Here is a 27,954-nt window from a genome sequence, read left to right as displayed (position 1 = left end):
GAATTGACCAGTGCAGTTGGTTAAATCTGTATTGCTGAGAAAGCTGATGCTAACAGTATCATAAAGTGTAATGAATGTGGTGTACTGTGGTTATTTTTATCACAGTCATCCTTTTGGCCATCTCATAATCACTGGGATGTATTGGCCTCCAAGTTTCTGGGATTTTTTTTTTATATTTTTTTTTTTAATGTAATGGTTGTTAATGTAGACTGTAGAAATGAATTAACGTCTCAAGAACTTTAAGGTCAATATCTAAGCTTGTTCTAAATTAGGTTTAAAAAAAATCAGCAGTACTTTCATTAGACCTCTCATCTTCAACAAGATACCCCTTTCTAGTAGTAGGTGAAATAGTGAATCAGAATTGATTTCAATCATGTCGAGTTTGTATCAGTCCCTAGAGTAAAAGGGTCTCGGTCACTTCCTGTGCAATGTAAGTTACGATATTGTCTTAATTAGTCTGATCAATACTACATGAAAAGAGCTGTTGATAGAATGCCAGCAATAGAGGATGTAAATACAGCTGCAGTAAATAATTTAGTATAAATAGAAAGTTATGCTGATTTTTCAGTAAAACTTAAAGGAAGTTGCGTTTTAATGTGTTTTAATGCATATTCCAATTTTATCTGTACTGTCTCAGAAATCAGCAAGGTTTTCAAGAGGAATACGTTGTTGCCACGCAGATTGTCCCCATGATTTATTATTTGATTATGATGTTGTATCTGTACTTCTTAAGGAAGGGCAGAAAATAAGATAAAATGAAAAATGTTGCTTTCCTGCATCTTGCAAGAACCACCTGTCATGATTTCCAGGCAGCTCAGCAATCATCTCTTTTGTGATAAAATCACTAGAGAATTCTTCAACTAGTATTTGGTTTCATGGTAGCGTTTAATTCTTTTTCTACTAATTCCCAGTTTTTCAGTGTGGAAAATCCTTAATCACTAGAACTTTGGTCTTCTGCATTCAAAAAAATGAGGTACTCAGACCAAGAGATTTTCAAGGTTTCTCAAGATTTAATAGCCATGGAAAATACCTTGAAGAAGCAATATAATTCAGCCTTTTTGACAATCTGGAATCATTGGTATCTGGTATCTCATCCCACACTTTCCCAATCTTACAACATTATGGCTTCCTACTTTATTATATATATTTACATACACTTCTTTCTTTTTTTGTCCTCTGATGTGCTAAGAAACCTTCAGACACAATGAAAACAGTAAAGAAAACACAGCATAAAATATTTGTTTTGTAAGACTTCACTGAGATCTTATCCTGAAAGATAACCCTTTCCAACTCTATAGATGTGTTGATAATTTCTTCTTTAGCTATTGCAAGCTGAGAGTGCCTCAACAAAAAATGCCATCAAAAGAACATAATGGTGTTTGGTGGTATTGTAGAGAAGGAACTATGTTCCTCTTCAGTATTGAACTATCTGCATTCTAATTGCATAGGAAGTTGTTCAACATAATTTTGTCTTAATTTTACTATCCATTTAAAGGGAACAATAATATTTTGATCCTCCCAGCAGTTGAGGATGACTAGCTGGATGATGTTTTCAGAACCTTTTGGAAGGGTAAAGTACTTACTGCTGTGACGATTGTCATACTTGGTGCCATAAGCGTGTAGCATTTAACAACATGAGCTAAAATCCAGCAATACTTATAGCAAGTGGTAATTGATTATAGAATTTGTAGTATTCTTGCATCTTGCTTTATATGTCAGTCTCATCAAGAGTTGAAATAGTCTGTTTAGCACTGCAGGAATTTAAATTTTTGTTTCCAACATTTGTAATACCATTCTGACTACACAAGTCTGATGTTTCTTTCTTTGTACCCAACTGCAAGATGGACATTTGTTTTTTTCAGGAGTACACTTAGGTTATTGCAATACGATATGTATTGTAGGGACATTGATCAGAAACCCTTCCCTCTGACAGACAAAAGGCATTGTATAAGGAGAACTTCACTTTGGTTTTTAAAGGGCCTCTGAGATCAGTTTATGATTTTTAGAGAGAGAAATCTCTCCAGAGCTCTCCTGGGAAGAACTGTGAATAAAACCTGTAACAGCATGGTCTCCTTAGACTCTTTTTTTTTTTTTCCTCTTTTTTTTTTTTTTTAAGCCAGTAAAAAAGCTGTAGTAGTTTTGATGTCTTGGATAAATCAGCAAATCACCTTAGTATTTTCTTTGTTTTCCAGACTTATTTTATAGGATAGACCTGACATACTACCACAGGTTAATACAGCCTAGAAGTTATTCTCACATAGATACTATCCTTTGAACTCTTCCACCATCCTCATATACTTACTGAAATATTGATAATGACAATTTTACTGGAGAGAGGAACCTGTCTGTTCCATACCTGTGATATATTATTTTCTTGGGTGGTCACGCAAGAAGAGTTTTGCAAAAGGCCCTAAAGTTTAATATCACACAAGCACAGGTTTGGTGTCTAATAATTGAGTTTTAATACCACAATTTAGTGCCTACTGCTCAGCTTTCTCCCTTTTTATTCTTTTTTCTGGTTTTTTTCCTGTATCTTTTTCTTTTTTCTCTTTTTTTTTTCTTTTTTTAAATGCTGGCATTTGGTAGTACTGTGAAAACAAAGCATGCTGTCAAGTTACACTCCAGGTGAGTTACAGATCATTGCCAAGGTATCAGCAAAAGAAAGCCAAGTGTTTCTGCATCTCAGAACCAACTCTGCAATAGCTGTGTTCTGTTATTAGCTTTCCATCTGCATGACACAAGCCTTTGTAGCAAAGCAATTTTCTTGAAAATATGTTGGGTTTAGTTAGAAGGTTCTCTACTTTCTACTGCCGTGATGTTTACATCTATTAATACATCTGCATCTTTCTATTTCATAAGAGGAAGGAGACTACTATTACCTCCCTTGAATCCTATCCCTGGCTTGCAGCTCTTAAGAGCAGGGTAATGCAGGTTCACATCATTCTTAGTATGATGAATTTGCAAAATTAAATTTCATAAGTTTCTCTGTCCCCATCTCACTCTTTCCAGAACCTCCTTTGTGTCTACTAGACACAGTATTCCTTGCAGAAATTCCCTGGGTTGTTTCAGAGTTAGAATTCTTGGCAAGGCATTCACTTCATTCAGCTGCAACCTGAGTATAATGTCCTGTCTACTCTTCCGGAGACAGGGCATAGAAGAGTGGCTTACATAGCCATCAGAAGATTCCACTCTTAACATCGAGCTTGATGAAGTACTCCTTTGTTCATGCATGATGTTTAAAGAAGGGCTAGAGATCTGGAGTGAGGATGTCAAGTCAGTGTTACAGAAGTGTTTGACAGTTAGGGTAATCTTACACTAATTGAAATGCTTAAATACAGTGAATGCTTACATTCAGTAAATTCTGAATGCTTTATTAAATGGATTTTTGTGATAATTAACTTTTTTTTTTAATGAACACTCTTCCAGGAAGGAATGAAAAACTTCCCATGAGTGCAGGCAGCATCAGCAAATACTGAGATGTATCTGAAAGCAGTCAAAAAAACACCTGAAGCTGCTATGCCTATTTGTTTCTACTGTTCATTGGATTTCCACTGTGGGAGAGCATAGCAGGAGTCTAGATTAATGTCCTTACTGTCAAACTAAAAATTCTCTGAAAAATGTGGTGGAAACATTACCTGGTTTAAATACTGTTTCTATTAATTTGGGGAGTGGGGGGGGGTGTGTCCTAATCAACCAAGTATGGTTTCTTGTACCATCCTACTCCAAAAGGAAAGAAAGAAATGAAAATATTATTATATCATGCTGACTTAGAAAAAAATGTAAGAAATTATTTGAGGAATTATTCACATCTGCATTATGGAAGTTTAGCTAGTAACAGAGGCAAAGGAGAGAGCAGACAGACCCAGATACTGCACACTTCTACACAGCTTTCTGGCAGAATCAGTATGCCTAATTATATTAGAAATGTTACTCACATGTTCAGATATTTTCACAGTACTGATCAGTACCGCATAGTAATGATTCAATAAATATTTCTAGGCATAACACATACCTGACAACACATGCCTGACTGAAGTTGAATATTAACCTGTCATGTTAAACTAAATCAATTGGTAATTTTAGGTATCACAAAGAATAAATATAAGAGGCTTGATATTATCCAGATAAAACACTTACCTCCTTTGAGTACTGCAGTACCAAGAATTGGCTAGAGACTCTAGAGAAGGAAAAAGAACTGAGATAGTAACTTTTTAATAAAAATATTGACCTTTTTTCTTATTTTAGGAGCTGCTGAGAAAAGTTCCAAACATGGTGCAGAAGATAAAACACAGAATATTATTAGTGCTATGAAGGAAAGAATGAAGATTAGAGAGAAAAATAGACCAGAAGTGTTTGAAGTGATCCAGGAAATGTTTAATATTTCCAAAGAAGATTTTGTGCAATACACAAAAGCAGCAAAACAAAGTGTTTTGGATGGAACATCTAAATGGTCAGCAAAAATAACCATCACAGGTAAATTTTCTTCTGAACTGTTTGGTCTAAGAGCTCCTTCTTTCCTAGTCCCCTGGTTCGGGAATAAGATTTATTATAATTCTGAGCTGGAACTGTGTGTTCAGTTGTATATTTGGTGTATCTATAAATGGTTGAATTTATAGCATCCTAACTGGAATAGTTTTAAGTTACAGTTCTTGGCAAAACTACTTTGTATTCCACTGCTCTAGGAAGGAAGATAAGTAAATGGTCTTGTTGTGTCTCCTCTACCTCCTACCAGTATCTCCTGCACTACTGCTGAATTTTTTGCCACCAGCTACAAAAGTTAAAGTTCACAATTGCATTTCTGGGTTTTTAATGACTAATGCTAACACTGCAGCTTGCCATTCCAGACCCCATTGGTTTGAAACTCATCATCCATTCTTGTTGCTTGACTAAGGGTATGTTCTAGTTTACTGCTGCTGAGCCAGGGAAACCTGCACACCAGGAACATGCTCAAGATTGCTTTCAATTGTATTAGCCTGGTTGCTCGTAGAGATTTGCAGGTCCTCTGACTTTGATATTTCAGTCTTGGAATTAAAACCTTACTACAGAAAATCTAAATAAAAGTTCAGCTGACTACACAGGTCAACCTGACTTCATGTTATATTGGATTAGAGACAAATAGAGATTAAACTAAAAGGCCAAAGAATCGAAAGGCAGTGATGTGAAACAGTAAAGGACTCTGGTTAGATTTCACATCTAAATTAGCCTCAATTTTGTTTTAATGTCATGAAAAATAATAAGCCCTCTTCTGATATTAAAAGTAAATTAAATATTTTCTCTTTCTCCAGGGTTTGCATTATTCCTGTTATGGGGGATAAGGATATAAACTTTAGGAACTTATTTTCAGCTTTTACTAGTCAGTTTTGCTAAAAATGAGTAAAACAAAAGCTATATTTTTTAAATAAAAAATGTGTGTACTTAAGAAAGACACATTTTTCTCACTTGCAGCAACTTGCGTAAAAGCTATGTTTAAGTCAGTTCTTGGTGCCTGCTGTTTCACACCTGTACATATGGTAATTTTCCTAATGTATTTTACAAGATATTTTCCATATATCCTCTGTAAGATCAAACACATGCACACTGTTAAAAAAATACAGGAGTGTCCTTTACTACTCTTTTCTTTATGGAACAAGGGACTAGGATACCCCGAGTAGATAGATGGCATTATTTTAGCAAGTTACTCAGTAAATGTGCAAATATTTTCAGATGCTCTATCTTTTAGGTAAATATCACTTCACTAGTGTTGGTACAAAACTCACTTTTATTGCTGAACGGCTTAGTTCTTCTCTTCTAGAAGTAAAACTCATACTGATTTGAGTTGTGCAGAATCATGACCTAATAAATGAATCGCAGAATAATTTAGGAAGTGATGTTGGAAGGGATTTCTGCAGTATATTCAAACCTTCCGCTAAAACCAGAGCTAACTTCGAAGTTAGATTAGCTTGCTCAGGGCTTTGTCCAGACTAGATTTGAAACTCTCCAAGGATGGAGATTCCACATTCTCTCTGGGAAACCTGTCCTACTTACTGGACAAGCTGTTTCAGTTATTAACCACTCATATTGTAAAACTGTTTTCCTTATATCCAGCTGGGATTTCTGCAGCTTGTAGCTATTACATCTTACTATTTCACTGTGTGCCTTTGAGAAGAGTCCAGCTTCATAGAATCATAGTTTAGTTTGGGTTGGAAGGGACCTTTAAAGTTCATCTAGTCCAACCCCCTGCAATGAACAGGGACATCCTCAACTAGATGGGCTTGTCTGGGAGCTTATGGTCTCTGTGACATGCTCTTTATGTAGTTGACAACTGCAGCTTGATTTCCTCTTAGCCGTCCTCTTCTCCAGGATAAGCAAACCCATTCCTTTTTCATATGTCATGTGCCCCAATCCCCTAACCAAATTGGCAACCCTCTGTTGGACTTTCTCCAGGCTGTCAATCTTTTACTGGGGAGCTTGAAAGTGCAGAAACAATATTTCATCTGGGTGTGGCCTCACAGGTGTCAAATAGATGCAAGTGAACACTTCCTTCAATTTGCTGACTATACCCTGAAGAGAGAATGCAAGATTCTCTCTTCATGAGAGAATTTCCCACACCAAGTGAAGAAACTTAGAGGCAAACCTAAGCTAATTGTTGGATGTTAGAGAAATATGGAAAGAGAATCTAGACTTCCTGAGGAGCAAAATATTAATAATCTGCAGAGGGAATAGTGGTAGTCTTTCCCTGCTGGTGTTTTAGATATGTGTATTTCCATGTAAATAGCTTAGTATATGTTGTGTCCCAAGTTAGAGAAGACTGCTAATTCCTTCTCTGACTGACATCATGTTCTACCCATCATTAAAAAAAAGAAACCAAACCTAAAAAAAATCGGAGTTTTGCTCTGCATTTACCCTTTATCCCAAAATTCCTAAGCCCGGTTGCAAGGTATTTGCTGCAGTCAAACTTGATGGCCACTGTGAAGTCTTTCTTCTTTACAGTCCTTAGAATACTTGGAAATGACCATGAATATCCTCTGTACTGTAAAGAAGTTTGCTGGTTACCTCATGGCAAAGTGTTAAAAGAGTTGTCAAACTTTGTCAGTTGGTTTGGACTGCTTAAAACTGAGTATGAAAATAAACTGGACTTAGACCCAGATCTTCAAATCACTGTATCACAAAGTGTTAAAACAATGTTTTCAAAAATAGTGAAGCATATTCAATCACATTGCTCTTATGAAAAGTATTATTATTAGTATTTTTATTTTGTAATAGCCAAAAGGTTTTCTGTGACATTAATAAAATTTAGAATTTTAAAATATTGATTATTTCACCTTTATCTCATCTTTTTTTAATTTCTGGGTTTGTGTATGTTTTATAATGTACATAATGTATTAGTGGTACATGTATATAATTTGTAAATAAATGAATGTATTTGGGTTGCATGCTCAAAAAATTTTACTATAATAGTCTTGGATTCCATAGCAATTTTTTTTATATATCAAGGAAGGGTCATTGAGAGATGGAATTGCCATTTTCAGTGTTGGCATTCAGGAGATGAAGGAGAAAAGCATTTGTCAAGTGGACCACAAATTAATTACTCTGTGAGAGTTGGTGGATGTTTTGTTAGTTATTCATGGCTCTGTAGTCCAAACTAAAGCCCAATCACATTTGGGGCAGTACATAAACTGTACCTGGAGCTGAAGAATAGCAGTATGTGCCAGAAGAAATCTAGGGAAAATCTGAGATTGTGAGTCAGATGGATTAGGAAAAATGGAGGCCATTCTGAAGGTTGTGGGACAGTGCATGAAACTCAGAGTAGTTGAATTTTAGGACTGTCACCAAGCCCTGGGGATATGGAGAGGTATGTCAGGGAAATTATTTAGCTCATGTACTTACTTTTAATTCTACCTCTAAAGGATACTCAGGCTGCCTTGTATTCAGGCCAGTATAATAGTTAACAAATCTGGAAGACATTTTCTAAGCTGGCACTTAATTCTCCTACATAAATAGGAGAGGAATACTTCCTTGCCTTCTAAAAATTTCCCTTTGGATTTACGGTGAATGGGGAAGACAAAATATGTTCTAGTTCATTCCTAAGAGTTAGTCTTTTCAGTAATAAGATGTGTGAAAAAGTAACAGAAACTTACTTTTTTCACTGAAGTCGGCAGATATGACTGAACCCACACTGGGAGCTGATCTGCTGAGTAAGAAAGTGCCATTTCTCTGTAACTGGTTTTCTGAGCACACTGAGGGAGCTTCATTATCCAAAATGATTGACTTTAGAGAATGTAAACTAAATGTTACCACTGAGGTGGTTTAAGTAATATGTGCAAAATAATAAAACAAACTCTGCTGAGGCTAGGATCCATGGCAAGTGTTTTAGCTGCAGCTCTCTGGGTTTGGTAGGTTGCTATTTGACAGTTCTGCTTTCTCCTTAGATTTCCACTTTTATGAATTATGATGGAAAATCAAATTGTGTGTATTTATATTTAGCACAAAATGCATATACATTAACTATACACCCACAGTAACTCAGAAAGGCTGACAAATACATAAACAGTTAATGATAATTGGTCAGAACTGTCACGCTGTCTGTGATAGAATAGGAAGTATTCTGAAAATCCTCATGGTTCATCTCTCACATGAGAAAAACAAATGACAAAGTCATAACCATTCCCCTCATGTTTAGTTTCATAATCCACAGTGCAGATTTCTCAAAATTGGGGTGGGGGGTGGGGAGGTGGTATTTTGGAAATTTTAGTTTGGATCTTTGGAGACATTTTAGAAATATTTATTTATTTGGGAAGGGGGAACAGAAATTTTAGGGAATAATTAGACTCAAGCCAAGTTATACAACAACATTATATTACTTGCCATGCTGATTAAACCAAAGTTCAAGAAGAGTATTTGAATGATGCATAGCAAGAAAAGTATTTGCTTTGTGCTCTGTAGTGAATCTTTAAATTTATTACTCTATTAAACCATAATTATAAAGCGTATACAGTCCACAAGGGTAGTTAGATGAGCCTTGTCTATCTCCAGAGTAACAGACACTGGGGAAATTCATCCAGAAATCTTTGCTTCAGGAGACCTCAGTTTGAGGGCTTTGTTTCCCATTGTCACCGTCTGATTTATGTCTTGGCAATGAAGGCTATGAGGGGTAAAGCACATTTCTCTCCTTTTGTTGCAGTTCTTTGTGCTCAGGGCTTACAGGCTAAGGACAAAACTGGCTCAAGTGACCCATATGTTACTGTGCAAGTTGGCAAAACCAAGCGGAGAACAAAGACTATTTTTGGAAACTTGAATCCAGTATGGGATGAAAAATTCTATTTGTAAGTATAGAAGATACTGTTGTTTCTTCCTTTTTTAATTTATGTTTAGGTAATATAATGCTACCAAGTGAAATAATTACTTAATTTGAAAATATTTGTTGCCTATACTATGCATACTCATAGCATTAACAAATTAGCAAGTTCTGAATGGAGAGAGCATAGAAGTTTATTGTGACTTTATCATATAGTAATCATACAGATCATAATTATGTCTTTGGGGAGATCTATTGGTGGTGTCTAGTTGTCCTAATTTCTTAGGGAACTTAAGTAACAGTTTTCAGACTTTGACCTATCATACCAAATGTTGGCATTATAAATGCTTTCCTGTGTCTCAGATGCTGACCTTGCAAGTTAAATGTGTTTTTATTCAACACTATGATTCTCCTAGGTGAAACTAGGGAATTTGATAGTGATTGGTATGCTTCAGACTCTGGGCTGGGCTGTTGGTAATAGCTATCCTTTCCAAGACTGAGTGTTGTCCAAAAGTCTGATGTGGAGAGTATGGTATGATCCTCCTGTCTTGTTTCTTTGGCCACAGCCTCTGAACTGAATATGGTAGTTTCTTGTCAGCGTATCACAGAAGCTCAACCCTGACCACAAAGTAGATGTTTCAGTCTGTAATATGTTGACTAAGGTTTGAATGTGGTTTCATGCCAGTTCTAGTTCTGTCAATGTTCCTAGAACTTCTTTCAGAAAGACATGTTACAGTACAGGAAATTCCAATTCACAGGTACTATACTTCTCCTTTCCTGAAAATACTGCTTTAGGGTACAACACATTCCTGACTGAGAATGTGACCAATCTGATAATAGTATCAATTTGCTCAGTGTTATTCCACTACATGTAACAAAAGTATTTCAGCATTTATTCTTTTCTCAGCTTGATTACTATGTGCTGCAATATATGATGTGCACTTAACTACTATTGTTAAAGTCAATTAAGAACTCTGAAAGGCTAATATAAACCCTAGATTTTCTTTGGAAAATTTTAAGTGAAAGAGAACTGTTTATTTAGGCAGATTTTTTAGATTGTTCAGAAAAGTTTCAGTCTACCCTGAAAGCACCCACCACAGTATTATCACATGAAGTTAGTAGGTATTTCATGGAAGCTGTGTGAAAATACTAGTATAGTAAATTATGAAAAGAAAAAATTATTATAATAAAAAAGGATGTACAATAATAAAAAAGGATATATAATTTCAGTGTTTGTTAAATACAACAGTTTTATTTGCATTTTTACTGAGAATATATGCAAACTGTTGACATATAATAGTCAAGCCTTTGGTACTACGTTATGAGTCTAGTATGTTTATGCCTAATAGTGCTATTCAAAACCGGATGTTAATTTGATACAACTTGATGAAACCCTGTATCAGTGATGATAAAAGTGATGTATCATTTTTTTAAGCAACCCTGAATTTATGAAGCAACAGCAGAACAGCTCAGGATCACGCAGACTGCCCAGTCAAGTTTCAGAATCTCTAGTTAGTCACCATGTGCAACAGAATTTCAAAATAACCACTCACCACAATGTAAATTAATTGTCTTCAGGCTATAACGCTGTTTAGCTGCTGCTTACCTTCCTTTCCTCCTATAAGGTAGATATCAGTTGTCATTACTTCTATCTACCTAAACCATTGAAACAATTTCTGTTAGGGCTCAAGCATTTGAAATAAAGCTCTGTTTTCTTCAAGAAGGTGCCATGTCATAACATGAGAGGTTACCTTCTTATCATGTAGCACAACAGCTATTTTCTCTTCCCTGTTTTTTGACTAAAAACTGCTACCTTATTGTTGAAGAGGTTATCATTTCACTAGTGAGTTTGAAAGAGGTATGACCAAAGATGCCACTTTTATTTGTCTGGAAAAGGTACTAGGCAATCCAATTATATTAAATAATATATGCCTATTCCTTTCACAGATTCAAATGCCAGTACTAGTAATGAATAGTTAATTCAGAGAAAACACAGACTCAGAAACTTTTCACAGGCTTCCCCTATACAGACTATGTTTTCTTTTCAAGTTATTTGTGTTACTCCAGTAACAGTTGAAGTGTCACACCTCATTGAATGACTGTGAGTAACCAAAGGTAGGAGATTAATTGCTTTCTTGTACTTAGTTGTACGAGTTGCGTATTGTCAAAAGTTGGATGAGCAATTAATCAAATTTGGTATGAAGTTTTAAATTTATTTTCTCAAAGATGTGAGCAGTGCTACCATAAAATCTCCGGAAACTTGAAATTATTTTTTCTTCCCACACAGCACTAAGTATTACTGTCATCTGCTGCTCTAGCAATAACATTAATAAAAAAACCCCAAACCTTACTACAGCATAAATCTCTTGAGTAACTGCTTTGAACTGAATAAATTTTCAGTCATTTTTATAGCACTTGTAGTTTCTAAAATAATCTCCGTGACTTATTTAATGCATTGGATTTCAATTCAAAATATATGAGAATTTCTAAAGTGTATTAAATAAACTACAAATGTTTAGCCACAAGATTAAATCTAAAGTTGATCAATATAACTATTTCATTGACTCAGGAATTTTCATTTAAATTAGGCTCTACTAGTGATATTTGATAGCCTTATTTAAAATCAAATACTAATTGTCATCATCACTCCTAAATGATAAATTGCAGAAATAAAATATATCTAAAAATTCTACAGTCGTATATTTACTCATAATACCAAAATACTTGCTTAACTCTCCCCATCTGTTCCAAAACAAGGACTTGGAAAAAACATTGGCTCCCCACTGTGCATTATAGAGTAAGGGCAGTGTTCTAGTTTGCAGAATGACACATAACTCTAATATGATTGTATGGTAAGCACAGAGTGAATGTTTCTAACAAAACATAATGTAACCCTCTCCTAAATGACCATGGGACACTGGCATAGATTTTAACATGGGAACTCATAAACCATAACTAAAGTAGAGCTTACATACAGCTGCATGCATCTCAGTAAAAAAACCCAAGACTATCAGAGGAAGAATTACATCTTTCCTTGAAATGTATATTTTCTCTACACAAGGTAAATAAATAGGCCAGCAGATATTCCTTTAATTAAGGGCTTTGATACTTTCTATTGGCATTATTAGAAAGGAGATAACAGAGGAGGTTTTATTTTTCCGATAAAACATCAGTGTCAGGAGAGGTTCTTTTCAATGCCAGAACAAAGGAAGAGTCTTGCAGCTATCTGTCACCTGTCTTCTTCTAGTTGAGTGTGACGCCTGATGTAGGAAAAGGGACTTATTTTTTAGTTATGAGGAAGAGATATTTTGGCTGTACAGTTTTCAGCTTTGTCTGTACAAAGATCTATACACTAATAAAAGTCTTCTCCACTCTCATTCTCTTTTTGACTATTTTCAACAGTTGATTACTGAAATAATGGACATCTGCTTTTTCTGGCAGTGTTGTCTGGCAAGCACACATCTCCAAATTGCCTTGCAGATTTTGCAGGTACCATGTTTCCTCTGACCACTCATTAACACCTCAGATACAGTTGTATAATACAGAGGTCTTCCATGTAACAGGATGATTATTTTACATTACCTTATTCTTTCTATTTTGGCTGTCACTAGGCCACCATATGACTGATAAATAGCTTCACTGAGTATCTATTAATCCTTTCAGTGCATGAAAACATTTGATCTAATTGATTTAAATTAGACCCATGAGAAGGGGTTTTTTGAAGACTGTGATTACTACCTGGCCAATATAATGATCATCACTAAACTGCTAGAATTTGTCTGATTTCTGACATTCTTGATGATTTCCTGGTGATATACCAAAAATACCGATGCAGACATAAAATCCAATAGAGAGAAAATTTACAATTGCTAGCAGGAAAAAAAAAATACCTGTTTGTTCAAACAAACTGGAATGTTGCTGAAAATTCTTACTGCTATATATTTTAGCAGAGAATACTGGGGAAAAGTATCCTCTAGCACCAGACAACATTGATGTAGATTAGAGACCATGATAGCTAAAGTCTATGTGTTGGTCAGAGAAGCTGTTCAACTGCTTCATATTTTGTATATTTCAATCAAGAGTTTCTGATGAAGTGTGAATTTCTGGCAACTGTTTGAGGCATCTAGCTGTGGATGTTCTTTCCTTAGAATTACTTTAAAAAGCAGCACTCACACAGTTTGTTTATACTGCAAAGAAATGATTTGTGGATTCATTTAAAGCAATACTTACTATAAGCAGCCATATATAGGAAATAAATACAACAAGAGGACCTTACCAAAGTCCTCCCTACTATCATTTTATACATTCTTGATCAACTGAACTGGCCTGTAAAAAGTACGCTGTAGCTGAAGACAACAGGATTGGTTTACTGTTTAAATGGTGTTCCAGTTTCCAGTGATATCTAAACACAGTCTTGTAAGAATTGTTGAAACAGCTTAAGGATTGTTTCATAAGCAAGAGTATGTAACAGAGAATTATGTTACAGAAAACCAACTGGGTAATAGAAAGCTGCAAATTAGTTTATTGGATTTATCTATTCTAAAAATTCTTCAGTAAGTAGCCAAGTCTCTGAGACATCCAACTAATTACAATCACTGTATTTCACAGCCTCAGTGCAAACAAAGAGACCAGAACACCTCTAAGAACCAATTCAAATGATAAACTGTTTGTTCAGCAATAATGTTTTTCAGTTTCACAGTACAGCATGTTTGGACTGAGTATGTTTTTTCAAACTGCTGTCAGTCCAGGTTGATTTTATACAACTCTCTTTTTGTTATGACAGAGTAAACTAATGCAAGAAAAGGCATAATTAGTCTCATTCTACTTTATCAGAAAGCATGGCCTGTGACCACAGTTAGGACTGTCCAGACTAGAGAAGGCACAAGTAGTGGAGGGTAAGGATGTCTTTAAACACATCCTTTGTCCTGCAAAGAGGAAAGGAATACCCTTTTTTCCATGCTTTCTGTGTTATAGTAGAACAAGAACTAATAGGCACAAATTCCATTTAGAGAGGTTTAAATCAGACTTCAGAAAAAGTTTGCCAGCAGTGAGGCTAGTGAAGTACTGGAATAGATAGATTTCCTGAGTACTATGGAACTATCTCTGAACACTTAAGAACAGAGTGGCCAGACTTCTTATAGCAATGCCATGGTTTTATCTGGTTCTCTCTTGCAGTAATGGTGATAATAATAAACATGAGGGTAATAGTAGTAATAAATGGCTTCCTGAACTTCATTTTACTACTATCTTCCATGACAGTGTGGTTTCTGTATACTTTTAGAACAAAATCTCTGTTATCACCTTCCATTCCCCACCTAGACCATATGACATCCAAGATTGCAAACTGGGAATAAAATTGAATAAGAATTTAGCAAGGTTAAACTCTTGGATTGTTTTATGTGCATTACCTGCTATACAAAATGTATTCCTTATGCTTTTTGTAAAGGGGTTTACAAAAAGCAATGATGTCTCTTTTGCTATGGGTTTTTTCTGATCTGTGCAATGTTTTGAGCTACTTTTTCACATACATAGTTCATGCAGCCAAGTGGCACCTTGATTTTTATCTGTTTTCCAGTTAAGTCAGTGTTGACTCACTGAATGAATACAGCACTTAAGAGAACAAAATATTGTCTTCCAAAATCTATTCCTTTAGTTTGTGGAAGATATATAAGGTATATGTAATGGTCTACAACTACATCTGAAACAATTATATGAATAATAAATATATTTATGCTTAGTATCACAAAGAGGTATGTATCATGTTTTCTTTACATGCCTTAGTGAGTGTACGTCCAAAAAGAATTCATGTACTTTTGTATCAGACTAAACAGAAATAGAAGCTACCAGAGAAAGAAACTGAAAACAAAATACACCAAAAAACAAAGGTGGTGTACTTCAATTACAGCAGACCACAGTGATTCTGCAGCAAGTGCTCTTACATATGTAGGCTGGCAGTCTTCAGCTGAAGTAGCCTGTTGAAAATAAACAAAAAGATCTTCAGGTTTGTCCATCAACAACCAGAATGACTCCTCTGGAACTTTGGCAAGTCATGTTGGCTCTGGATTTGACATTTCTGGAAAGTTATGTAGGTGAATATTATTTGGATCTTGGAAATCCTCATTGGAGAGCAGAGAGATTGTTTACAGAAGAAACCTATCTCACACTTAGCTATTTTTTTAATATAAACTCTGTTGGAAATAAAAATGCCTGCTAGTGGTTCAGGAGGAAAAAAAGGCTAAATACATTTGGAAAAGGAGGAATGGGCACTACGGGAGAGAAGTAAGGAAGATACTTGTAGAGTGATTTAATCTGTCTGCAAATCATTATCCCAGTTGTAAAATTGCAGTAAAAATAGTATAATGCTTCCCTTTTTTACATTTCTTTGTTCTGTCACTTTTGAGGATATTTTTTTAAAAAGAACCTGGTCATTATCTGTGTATTGAAAAGTTTCCTATTAGAGTACAAGTTCAGAGATTTTCAACCACTAGCTGTCTACTCTTGAACTAGTTTGCTGAGTGCTCAGGGAATACAAGACCAGTTCTAAACAGATATGTCTATTTTATTATGACAGGAAAGATTTTTCTCCACTTTGGAGCTCTGATTAAAAGTAGTGTATGTTTGATTTTTAGGCTACTCATTTGTGAAACAGTTGGTTAAAAGTTGATTTAGGGGAAAAAAATGGTAAGCTACAAAATGTGCAAAACTGGAAGCGAGCAGGCAAAGGTGTTGCAAAAGCTTGTCAGTCAAGTTCATTTTCTACATCGCAGAGGTAGTCTAATTTGTCTGTGGATTGCTTACAGAATTTCACCAAAATACTGTATTTTACTTGAAAAATTATTTTAAGTTATAGAAATAACACTTCTTTAGGGGGGAAAAAACCCCCCTCTCCACCTAGACTAACTATTTAGAGTATGCAAATTTGTTAGTGGATATAAGAGATTTTATTGAAGACTACAAGGGAAGAATGCTGTTATGATGAATGTATTTCATTTTGACAGAATGGGAAATTAGTCTCCATTCATTCTTTACCAGCTTCTTCACTGATTTGCATTTATTTCTTTACTGAAAGTAGCATAGTATCAATCAGTTGTAATTTTAAAACTGGGTACAGATCTCTTAGATGAGGTGTACAATCAGGTCATGCCAGTGCACCTATTATTAAATTTACATTGGGCTACTGTAGTAAAGATAGTTTATCATTACATTTTTTTATTACTCTAACCATTAGAATAAGCAGGAGTGCTGTGAGGATTATCTCATGTCTGTGCAGCATTCTGTAAATGCAGAAGTAATGTAGCATCACCAGGTTGTTGATAAATTATTAAAACTATCTCTTGATCTAGCATCTCTGAATATACTGCAGCTTTTCCAGCTTTCAGAAACATCAATATCTTCATTCTCTGTGTACTAAAGCACAATTCATTTCTCACCTTCCTGTATGACACATTAGCAAACACTTTTACTGACCATATAAAGTGGAGTGGCTAGAAGAGGAGCACTGAAAAAAGCGTGTTGTCTTTGCCTTGAGCTCCGTGGGCTGATTTTCCTGGACAGAGTAAGCAGAAGTAGGAGTATTACCTAATGCTTTATGCAAAGCCACAGAGCTTCTGCACAGATATTACCAGTGACTAAAGCAGAATGTGCACCTCATTATGTAAGTCCTGTTTCTGAGAGGCTGGGCAGGTAAGTAGAATCATGCAGAGACAGTTCTGTAGCTTTTAATAGTAAATCTCCTTGCAGTCTCACTGCCACAGGGCAGGCCAGTAGAAATACGTGTTCATCCACCCTTCTGTTATTACATTACAGATCTGTGCTAGTTTGGGGGTCTTGCACAGGAATGCTACAAACATGTAGCAGAGCTGACTCAGTGCTAAAGGTTTATACGTGAAGATGAATGTGTGAGTAAACCCATTGGTTGTGATAGGTCTCACCACGTTTCAATAACCTAAGATTAAAGGAGAAAAAATTGTGGGAGAGACAAATGAGGATATCAGGGAAAAGTGCTGTCATCCTGACCATCTGAATAAATATTCCTTAATCAGCTAAGTGTACATCAGAGGGAAATTGGTGCTGTCTTAGGAGAACAAAAATATGTATTTGTACTGAAGTACCATTTAATGACTTTTTGTATGCAGCATCTCCCTGAGAAGCAAAGCGGGAACAACATTTCTACTAATAGCACAAATATGATGATGATGATCACATAAATGCCTCACCAGAGATGGATCTCCCTATGCCACTGTAGAAATCCCCTGTTTAATATTTCTTTTTATATTTCTTATACTATATGATAAATATAGTATAAGATAAATATATTCTTATACTATATGATAAATATTTCTTCTGTTTAATATTAATATTAATATTGGGTGCATAGCTACATGCAATTCAGGACTCTAGTAATGTCAAGCAATAATTCAGGGCTACCTTTTAGGAAAATTAAATGGTTTCTGGTTTAGTCTAGTTCCTTAAGGCAAAGATATTTATTTGATCCATCTGTGTCTTCCTGTATTTTATATGCCCTTGCCAACAGCTTTTGAATTTTGTGGTTGGTCAGAGAAATTTCACAGATTTCCTAGTACTACATCCAGCATGTTCTATGAAAATAGGTGGTCAGACAGAGATGAGACCTTAACAGTGTCCTTAGTATGAGCTCACCCCGTAATAGACACCACAGAGTCCATATGAAGGTGTAATTTATGAAAATCCCAATTGTGGGAGAAGATTCAATAGGTGATCGCAGTTAGATGTCAGGGAAGCCAGTCATAAGACAAAAGGAAACTAGGCTTCATTAGTTTTGCTAATCACAGAACAATGTGGTTTTTAATTACCAGAGATATCTGCAATGTTAAAATTTGGAATACAGGCAGACACAAGCATTTCTGTGATACTGAATGATGTCACAGTGAGGCAGAGTAAAAGCTGTGCATGCCATTTTTACTGACTGATTGGCCTTGACAGTAATAATACCATTTAAAGCACTTTAGACTTCCCAAGCCCATAACCACCACTAATTAATTCTTAGAACACCCCTGAGGGATGCCAGTTGGGAGATAAGTTATAGTATTATTGGTTTAATGCTGGAAATGCTGAGATGGATCACTGAGCAATCATAGCGCTTGGAATAGAATTCAAGAGCTCTTAATCTAGTGTCAAACTAATACCTTGCTGAAGATGAGAATTTTCTGCTACACTTTAAAGCTATATTTATAAATAACGAAAGATTTGTAATATTTAAAATATTTTTATAGTATTATTGAAAGAATATTAAAAAAACCTTGTTAGTACAGATGCATCAGTTTGACAGGGCTTATAACTGATGCTAGGTCTGTACTAGCTATTAAATGTCATCAGAAAGTTTTCAGTACCACAGACTTCTGCAGTCAATGTTAGGATATTCCAGTGAAGCCAACGCTGACCAATAGTAAACAGTCCTCATTGTGGCTTATAGGAATAAGCAGCAGTAGAGTTTCTTTTCCATTTCTGTGCCAATATATGCAGGATGGAGCTGGGAGTAAAAAGTTTTTATCCACTGGGAACTCTGCAGATTGCAAGTGAAGCCACCTCACTCTTCCATACATCCAGTAGTTTCTCATATCTACTCGGCTCATGAGGGATTAGTAAGCCACTTGAATTTGCAAGGAATTTTTTGGTATATGGCAGTCTGTCCCTACTCCTTCTGCTTACCAGGGAATGGAGGTCTTGGCAAAAAGTAATATATCTTTTAAAGAAAGCAGCTGCTATTTCCCTAGGTTTTTCTGATTGCCTGTCTTTTCTTGCTGTGACATTTCTGCATACTTGTTGGGTTTTTTTCAAAAACTTCCTGCCACATACTGGAAATATTCTTTAAGATTGTCTCACATTTTGTATTATAACACTCTAGGCTACTACTTTCGTGGTCTACTGTATGTACTACATAGTATTCCTAAATGAATAAACCCCATCTAACTGTACCTATCCAAAGATATTTGCTAAATAATAGCATCAAGAAGTACATACTATAATTAATAATTTTAATGAGGAGTTAATGACATTCCTAAATACAATCCATATGTATATATAACTCAGTCAAGTTAATCTCTTTACTTTCTCTTATATAGAGTAATTGTAGTTTTATCCCTGGCAATGTGGTATGGCCTTTTAGTCCACAGAATGTTGCAGGTTGTTTGTATTCTGTCAATTTATGCAGTTAAGCAAGTGTACAGAAATCGAGGACAATGGATTAGACAGCAGTACGAATGTATGTAGCTTATGTATCACTCACATTTTGTATTTTATTATTATTTCTCCAGTGAATGCCATAACTCTACAGATAGAATAAAAGTGAGAGTATGGGATGAAGATGATGACATCAAATCTAGAGTAAAACAACATTTCAAAAAGGAATCAGATGACTTCCTCGGGCAAACAATCATTGAAGTAAGAACACTGAGTGGAGAGATGGATGTATGGTATAATTTAGGTATGATTCCTACTGATTTTTTAGAACAAATTTAGGTAGAATCTCAGTATCTGTAGATTTGAGACTTCAAAATATATAGCTTTGGTACCAATATACAACTTTTAAAAGCTTAAACATTACAGGTTGATTTGAAATGAAAGATAGTTTCTTCAGTTTGATCCAGTTATGAAAATTACAGAGAGCAGACTAATCGCAACGATATCCAAGACAAATATTTCATTTTAATGCAAAATTAAAAAAATGTAAGAAACCCCAATATTTCAGACTAGTCCATTCACAGTAGCATTCTGTGGGAAATACATCTACAAAGATACATAGAAAAATCTAGCAAATATTTTGCTTGTTGTCCACATTCATTTTATCATATATTTATAAAAAATCATTTATGTACCATTCTGGGCCTAATCATCTTTGATTTTCACTGTGTTTACAGCTGTGTTTCTTCATGAAACTTGCTTGCTTGAATTTTCTGTCCTGTACACATCAAACATGTTTACATGCAGAATCATAAACTGAAGACAGCCTGCTGAAGCTCTGTTGTCCTTAATGACTGCACTTTTTTGTCTAGACAGTTCTTAAGTATCATTCTTTAAACTAGAAATAAATCAATGAAAGTGTGTCTCAGAATATATTTCTTTTATCTAAATCCTCTAAATCTACAACTCTTCTTTAATTCTAAAAATATCTTTGGGTTCACTAGATGGAGTAGCCTTTTAAAAATTAATCTCCTATATTTGATAATAAAATGTGATAGTAACATTTTACTTAGGTTGCCTGCTCTGTGAAAATTTCAGCTGAATTATGTGACATAATTTTCTGAAATTGTAGAGCGTTTGTTTCTTAATCAACAGTCCTTGTTTCCCTGCCTAGTGTTTCATTTCCCAATGATATATATAGGTGTGTCAGGGAACTATTTGATTATTTATTGACAATGAAAAGAAACCCTTGCTTTATTTCCTATTTATAATGACATTTTTTAAAGGTAAGATAATTGGGTCATTATGAATTCTGAATTTTATTTCTGCAAAAATTTCAGTGACTTAAACTGATACAAATACTGATGTAAATTATTATGAGACGGATTTTAGAAGCAAATCTTGCTGAACTGATTTGACTGGAAGCAGTTTAATAATAATGTTGAAAATCTATATGCTCTGCAAAAGGAAGACTCTAGAATGAAAACCTTTTAGCATCTAAGAAGAAATATTGGTAAATGGCTCATGATAATTCTAATATTCTGAAAAGAATTGCATATTTTATTCTGATGCATACACACATTGACACAACTGCAGTATGTCACATCATACAGAGGAAAGAGGAGTGAAATACTCAAACAGAACAATTGGATTTGTGGAATGCCAAATCTTATTAATTGTACTGTTCATCACCACTCATACCATTACACTTTGTGAAAGAATCATAAAAATTGTAATATCTGTTGACTCAGTTAAACCACTACAGTGGATTGGAAAAGTGAAAATTGGAGTCAAAGAAGATCAGTAACCTCCACAATGAGTGACAGCAACTGAACGGGCTAGTACAGATAGTGTAAACAAAGTTCTTCATATCATTTCTTCTTTAAGATTCAGCTTAGCTTTGTAATTGAGTTTTGCTAAGAACATTTTGTGTTTCTCAGACATAGTAGTTCAGGTTGTTGCTAAATTCTTCATACTTAAAGAAAAATATAAATAGCGAAAATAATAATAATAATTAGTACAGATACCAGACAAAAAATGGAAATAATTTCATTTGAAAAGGGAAAAGTGTTAAATAAAGCACTGTGCAGCATGGTTTGAATGTGGGAGATAAAATAAGAAAGATTCTTTACTTCATAGTTTGATATTCTGCTTCATGGCCTGAACTATGTGTGAGGTATTGAAAAAAATTTCTCTTGTTCTCAACAGCAGGACTTTCTGGCTTTCAAAAACATTCTTATTAAGCTAGAATGATTTATGAAAGCTTTTCACATAACATGTATGTATTCTTGGTAGTTAATAATATATTATTTTTCTGATCTTCAGAAAAGCGAACAGATAAATCAGCTGTCTCTGGTGCCATTAGATTGAAAATCAATGTTGAAATAAAAGGAGAGGAGAAAGTTGCTCCCTACCATGTGCAGTACACCTGTCTACATGAGGTATGTTGAAGAAGTTAAAGCATACTATATAGAAATTACTATTCAGTTGTTGCATGGGTAAGGAAAAAAGGCTACAGAACATTACAACACTGAAACAAATAGCTGCTGCTACACATCAGAACAAGTTTATTTTAGATTTCCCACTTTGTACTGCTGATGGCATATCAGGTTCAGAGTCAAAGGCAGAACAGTGTAACACCAACAGAACATTCCTCGAAGTAGGAGTTAAAAAAAAAAAAAAAAAAGAAGAGGTGGAGTCAGCAAAGTTCTCCCTGTACCGTATTTTGTTTTAGCATTTTGATGCTCCATACATGCTTGCTAACATCAAGAAGAAACAACCATTTCTGTATATTACAGAAATATAGCTATTAATTGCAAAGGAATTCTTTCCTGCTACATTAATTCATATTTTGGAGAGAGCGAGAAAAAGCAGGAGAAGCACAGACAATCTAAAATTTCATTCTCCTATCGTCTAGTTTGCTTTTGTCAACGTTGGGGGTGGGGGGGAAATCACTGATAAACCAGTGTGTCTTTCAAAAGGTTTTCTTTGTATTTGACTCCTCTTCCCTCAAACAGTGATCCATGTTGAAGTTCTATTCTAAAAATACGAGTACTTTCTGAAAGCTGATAGATAGTATATGGCTGAAAGTTCAGCACTAGTATGTATCTACAAAATCTCATTGATCACCGTTTGTAAAATTGAATGTTCAGGGAATTTGTGCTCATAGATTTTGACATGATATTGCAAATGTTTTGACCTGGGAAGTACATAGCAAAATTCTATTGCTTTAAGATAATCCACAGGACTGGTATGGGCTAATTAGCAAAACTGAAATTATTTCAAAGTTTGGGGAGTTTTTTGGTCACTGAAAATAGGAAATAAAATCTGCTGCTAGGTTTGTGGGTACATATGGAGCTAGGTAATCTGAGAAGCGTTCTATGACTTTAAAGTCAAATTAAGTACTAGCTTTGGTCCTAAGGTTGCTAAACCCAAACTTTATTGCATGCCTTTCACTACTTGAGAGGCTTCTGCAGGATTTCTGGTAGGTTTCCTGTAACTTACAGTTCTTAAATAATGAATTTGAAATTTATTGGTCACAGATCCAATTAAAGTTGAAGCACTATGTAGTGAGCATTATAACATCACGATTTCATTCATTAGCAAGGGCATATGATAGAGAAGAGAAAGTTTCTGCACGATTTTATGTTGCAGTCTCTTAGTGCTAGTTAACTGATGTGACCTTTATATCAAGGAGACAGATCAATATGCTGAATCAGAAGCCTGCATTACCAGAGTTCCATTACAAAAAACATGTTTAGAGTCTTGGGGTTTTTTGTTTACCAAATGATGACTAGTTAGTGCCAGTCTTCAGAAAAATTTCAAAAAAAATCCCCAAAACCTAACAATGAACATATTGATGACTATTATATAGGATATACTTTCAAAATGCCACTTAAAAGCTGAAAATTCCTATTTGAAATATTTCTTACATTTAGAATCTATTCCATTACTTGACGGAAGTTAAATCTAATGGTGTTGTAAAAATCCCTGAAGTGAGAGGTGATGAAGCCTGGAAGGTGTACTTTGATGACGCAGCACAAGAAATTGTAGATGAATTTGCAATGCGCTATGGAATTGAGTATATTTACCAAGCTATGACGTAAGTATCATCATGTCTGGTTTTCTACTCTACTGTCAAGAATGTATTTGAGAGAAGTGATGATTTCCAACCCTTCATGCTTTAATTCTCCACTTCACTCCTGTTCCTCATTTAAAATTTTTGTTATCATTTTTGTCCATCTGATTCCCATTGAAGTGCTGTTCATCTGCAATGGAATTAAGATATATTATAAGCATTTTATAAGCTGTTACTGGTATTACCACTAATACATTTCTTAATCCTTGTGATACTGATACATGGCAAGGATCAGAAAGACTTCCAGTGTTCCAGATGGGAGTGGAATGGTAGAAGAGGGTTTCACTAACTCTGTACTCCTTTGCAGGAGTACAGAAATCATAGAAAACCAGCAATGGCTATAGTAAACTTCAATAGTATATGTAAATAATTAATAAAAACTATTTTTAACAGTATTAGAACCTGTTACTATGTTGTCTGTACTGAAGTAGCTGTCTCCTCACTTTAGAACACAGCACTGCTTGGCTCAGACGCCTGGGGATACAAGAGCTCCGTCATGTATTCTTAACTTGTCCAATGAAAAGTTTGCAGTAGGAAGTCCATAGGAAAGCAGAGGACTCCAAATGAGTCTTCTAAAGAAGAAATATGTATTTTTTTTTTTCCTATAGAAAGCTGATTTTATGGAATTTTTAATTAGAACATGTATCTCATTTCCTCCATCTCTTTGCAGTACATCCTAAAAAATTATAGTAAGTATGAAGGCACATAAACATGTGAAGTTTTCTTTTTATTGCAGGATATAATGGCACCATCGGCTATTGCTATGAACATCTTTCACTTCATGTAGCTCACTGTGAATTACTGTACTGTACAGCTAATAGAAAGCTAGAGAATGTATTTGTAATATATATGTTCTTAATGTTCTTCCTCCAAGGACCTCAGACAACATTGCACAGAATAATTAAGCTTGACAGTTACCCTGTGGTATTATATATCTATACTACATATGTAGGAACTTGTGTACCGAGTTTCATGAATATTTGCGTTTTCATGTTTAGCTTCTCTTCAGCCATGTATGTCTTTTCATCTTGATTAAGTTATGTTACTTATTAACTAGCATAGTATTATAATTTTATAACTTGATTTAAATTGGTATGCCATTTTTACCAATATGTTAATCTCTAAAATGATAGAGTTGTTCCTGCTGTATGCATCAGAATTAATTCAAGGTTTTACATGAGATGAATTCTCAAGAGCTATTAATGCCAAGGGAGGGCTGTTATTAATGTTTTGCTTAGGAAGTAAAGCAGGACTGATTTAACATTAGTGTTTCCTCTTAACTATAGCCCCAGTAGCTGGTTATCTCAATATAACATGGCTGTATTTTTGATGGACAACCTCAACTGAAAAATTATTTTGAAGTTTCTTTTCCTTCCTCTCTTGATGAATGCCAGTGCTCTGAAATTTTCCAGAGAAAGTTTGAAACTGTTTTTAGAAATTCAAATGTAGCAAAAGTCAGCATTGCAAAAATAGCAATATAATTGACATGTGAGTGTTTAAAAGGCTTTTTTATTTAACAGTGTTAGAAATGGAGATGTTATATTTTCATATAAAGAAGATGCTTTATTTTTGTATGAGTAAATAACATAACATACAGGTATTCATGAAAAGGAAGTAAATTTGGTCTGAACATATGACATGGAGCTGGGCAAGTACTGCAATACATTTTTCAGGAAACCTTACTCAAAAATTCTAACCAAGGCATTTTAAGTTAAATGACCTACTTTGGCTTGTCCTCTTCTTATTCTTGTTTTCTTTTGTACCTTTTCCACCAAATTTCCTTGCTGTTGAAGACTGCAAGATCTGCATTTGAAGGCAGATGTAATAAGAAAGTGAATTTGATATTAGTATTCACAGGTAATTTATAGAGAAAATAAAAGCTAAGATTTCATTGCCCCCATACCCATGTCCATTTACATTTTAAAATGTTCCATGTTAATAATGAGCAATCCCTATTTGAGGAATAAGCCACATGCTGTTTAAGTTAGGAATAAAATCAATAATGAATATAATCTCATATAATACTTGGGGAAGAATATATGTTTATATACATTGTTTTGCTGATTCATCTGCAGACATGTCTTCTCTTTGGGGAGAAGAGTAGTGAACACACTAGTTCTGTCATGGGGAATTTTCTTTTGGACTATTGGCTGTTGTTTTTATTTGTGTTTATGAGACCACCTTTTTCTCCTGGAACAACTTTAATAGCTGGAGAAAATGTACACCTTCTTGATTTAGAAAATGGAATGATCAAATTCCATTTGGTAGCAATGTGCTCCTACTAAAAGAAAAGCAATTTTCTACCATACAACAGAGAGAGAATTTGAATGTAATCACTTGGCCCAGAGGAATATTGTGTAAGCATTTTATGCTCAAGAATCTAGTTGCAGAATATTTCTATTGCATGTCTCATGATAACATTGTAAATTAAAATGTTTTCATTTGTAAATGCAAAACTGACTATGTTTTAACAGCCCGCGAGACCAGCCACATGCTTCTTATGCACTGTATCAGGCTGAAGTGAGTTTTAGGGTGTTGCTAATGAGGTGTTCTTTTTGTCTGAATGTAGTTTTTAAAATTCATATTTGTTTGCAGTTTTAAAATTACCTGTTATATAAAAGTTTCAGTGCCACTTAATGATAGGAAGCCTTGACCCTTTTAGGTATGGGTAGACAGCATATGCCATTCTGCATTTCTGAACACAACGTAAATCTACTTAAGCCTCCCTAAAGTACTACTTCCTGCAACAATTTGGTATCCTGTTCTGCTGTGGTAATAAACAACCCCACACTTCATGTTCATGCCATGTCTTTGTCATCTATGATCCTCTTAATAAACCCTAATGATTTGTTTCTGGCTCTCAAATTAATATTTATTTATTATTTATTCCTTTAAAGCACAGAAATAATATTTAAAAAGGATGGTCTTGATTTTCCAAATTCACTGAGTATACTCATCAACCACAACTGTGGCAGCTCAGCAAAGATAAGCAGAAATTTAGGTCAGTTTATTGTTTTAGTGCCTGACTGCTTCACAGAAAATCAGTCCAATAGGTGACCAACTAAAAGTCCTGAAAACACAAAGCTCAAGCTCTTTTTCTCTCTTAACCAGCATCAGCGAAGAAATTCTGCATTTTCTGCAATTTAAAACATGTCATGTGTGAGTCAGTGTTTGATTCTAGATCAGAAGGAGATCACCTGTGCACCACTAAAGACTTATTGGAATGTGGTTATCAACCCAAAAGACACCACATGGGTGGTTCCTTATCTGCTTTAGTCATTGTCCTCAATGAGACCTTTTTCATTAAACTTATAAAGAGAATGAATTCAAGTGTGATTGCACCTGTTGTTAGACATCCACATTTTTATGAGACTAAATAGAGACAGTTCTTCCTTAAAGGATGCCCACTTAGAAGGGGTGTCTTACTCTCAAGATACGGATTCCAACTGTCTAGTTCCTAAGCAAGGAAATCTGCTTTTTAAGTTACCAGATGTGAAATTCACATGGATAGAAAATCAACCATTGACCCAAAAACAAAATCCTGCTTGTGTTGCAGTAACTGCAGCTTTTTGGAAAGTCTTGACTGTATAGATTCCATAGTGTACTCTTCTTTCTTAGAATTATTATATTCCTCCACTCCTCATGGAGTCTGTATTGGGAAAAGAAATGAAAGACAATTACAGCCATTCTTATATGGGTCAGAAGAGGTTTTTTTGTGTGTGTGGTGGACAGCGGCCAAATAGACACTTAGCTACATGAATGATATGCATATACTCCCAGAAGTCAAAGCACGTATATGTGAGAGAATAGGAAAGAAAATAGGTATGACAGAAAACAGATTAACAAAAGCAGAACAGCTCAGTGATCCAGCTGGCCTTTATTTTGATGACTGCAGTGGTGGATGGTGATTTATGCTATAAATTCAATGTCTTGAAGGAATCATACTGAAAGTTTTATTTACCCACATATATTAAGATACCTCACCACCACCAAGAAAAAATAATCTCCTCCCATTCATCTTTCAACACAATTTATTTCTCTTTAGAAGGCAAAAAGCAGAGCACATATTGAAACAGCATTTGACTAGATACTGAAATTATACATAATGTCAGCATCCTGGATTTACTGTGTGCTGGAGTGAAGTGCAATAAAAGTTCTATTAAGATCTTTGCTTCCTACTGGCAAGAATCACCACAGGTAGAACCTAAGGCTTCTGAATCAGTGACATAGTTCTCATTCCAGCAGGTTAATGGGCATTAAGTATGCCATCTTGTTCTCCTGCTAGTCTTCAACTAATGTGGCTGCATTGCAGAAAGCACACAAATTGCCCATTAAAGTAATTTTCATTGATAGCATTTGTTTACTGAGTACAGCACATTAATTA

The 27,954-nt window shown here is 35.0% G+C and overlaps 1 protein-coding gene across 1 annotated transcript in view; it reads left to right on the top strand.

The window, feature by feature from the left end:
• The window catches only part of UNC13C (unc-13 homolog C), a 239,064-nt gene that overhangs the window by 105,558 nt on the left and 105,552 nt on the right, over nt 1–27,954 (top strand). The window contains exons 10-14 of the mRNA XM_049812315.1: nt 4,246–4,473; nt 9,161–9,302; nt 19,567–19,736; nt 21,758–21,873; nt 23,371–23,534. Of these exons, the coding sequence (XP_049668272.1) occupies nt 4,246–4,473; nt 9,161–9,302; nt 19,567–19,736; nt 21,758–21,873; nt 23,371–23,534 (820 nt within the window). The remainder of the gene's footprint in view (nt 1–4,245; nt 4,474–9,160; nt 9,303–19,566; nt 19,737–21,757; nt 21,874–23,370; nt 23,535–27,954) is intronic.

Source organism: Accipiter gentilis, chromosome 10, assembly GCF_929443795.1.
Source record: "Accipiter gentilis chromosome 10, bAccGen1.1, whole genome shotgun sequence".
In the NCBI taxonomy this organism is placed as follows: Eukaryota; Metazoa; Chordata; class Aves; order Accipitriformes; family Accipitridae; genus Astur; species Astur gentilis.
Note: the sequence above shows the minus strand (reverse complement) of the source record. Positions and strands in the feature narration are given on the sequence as shown.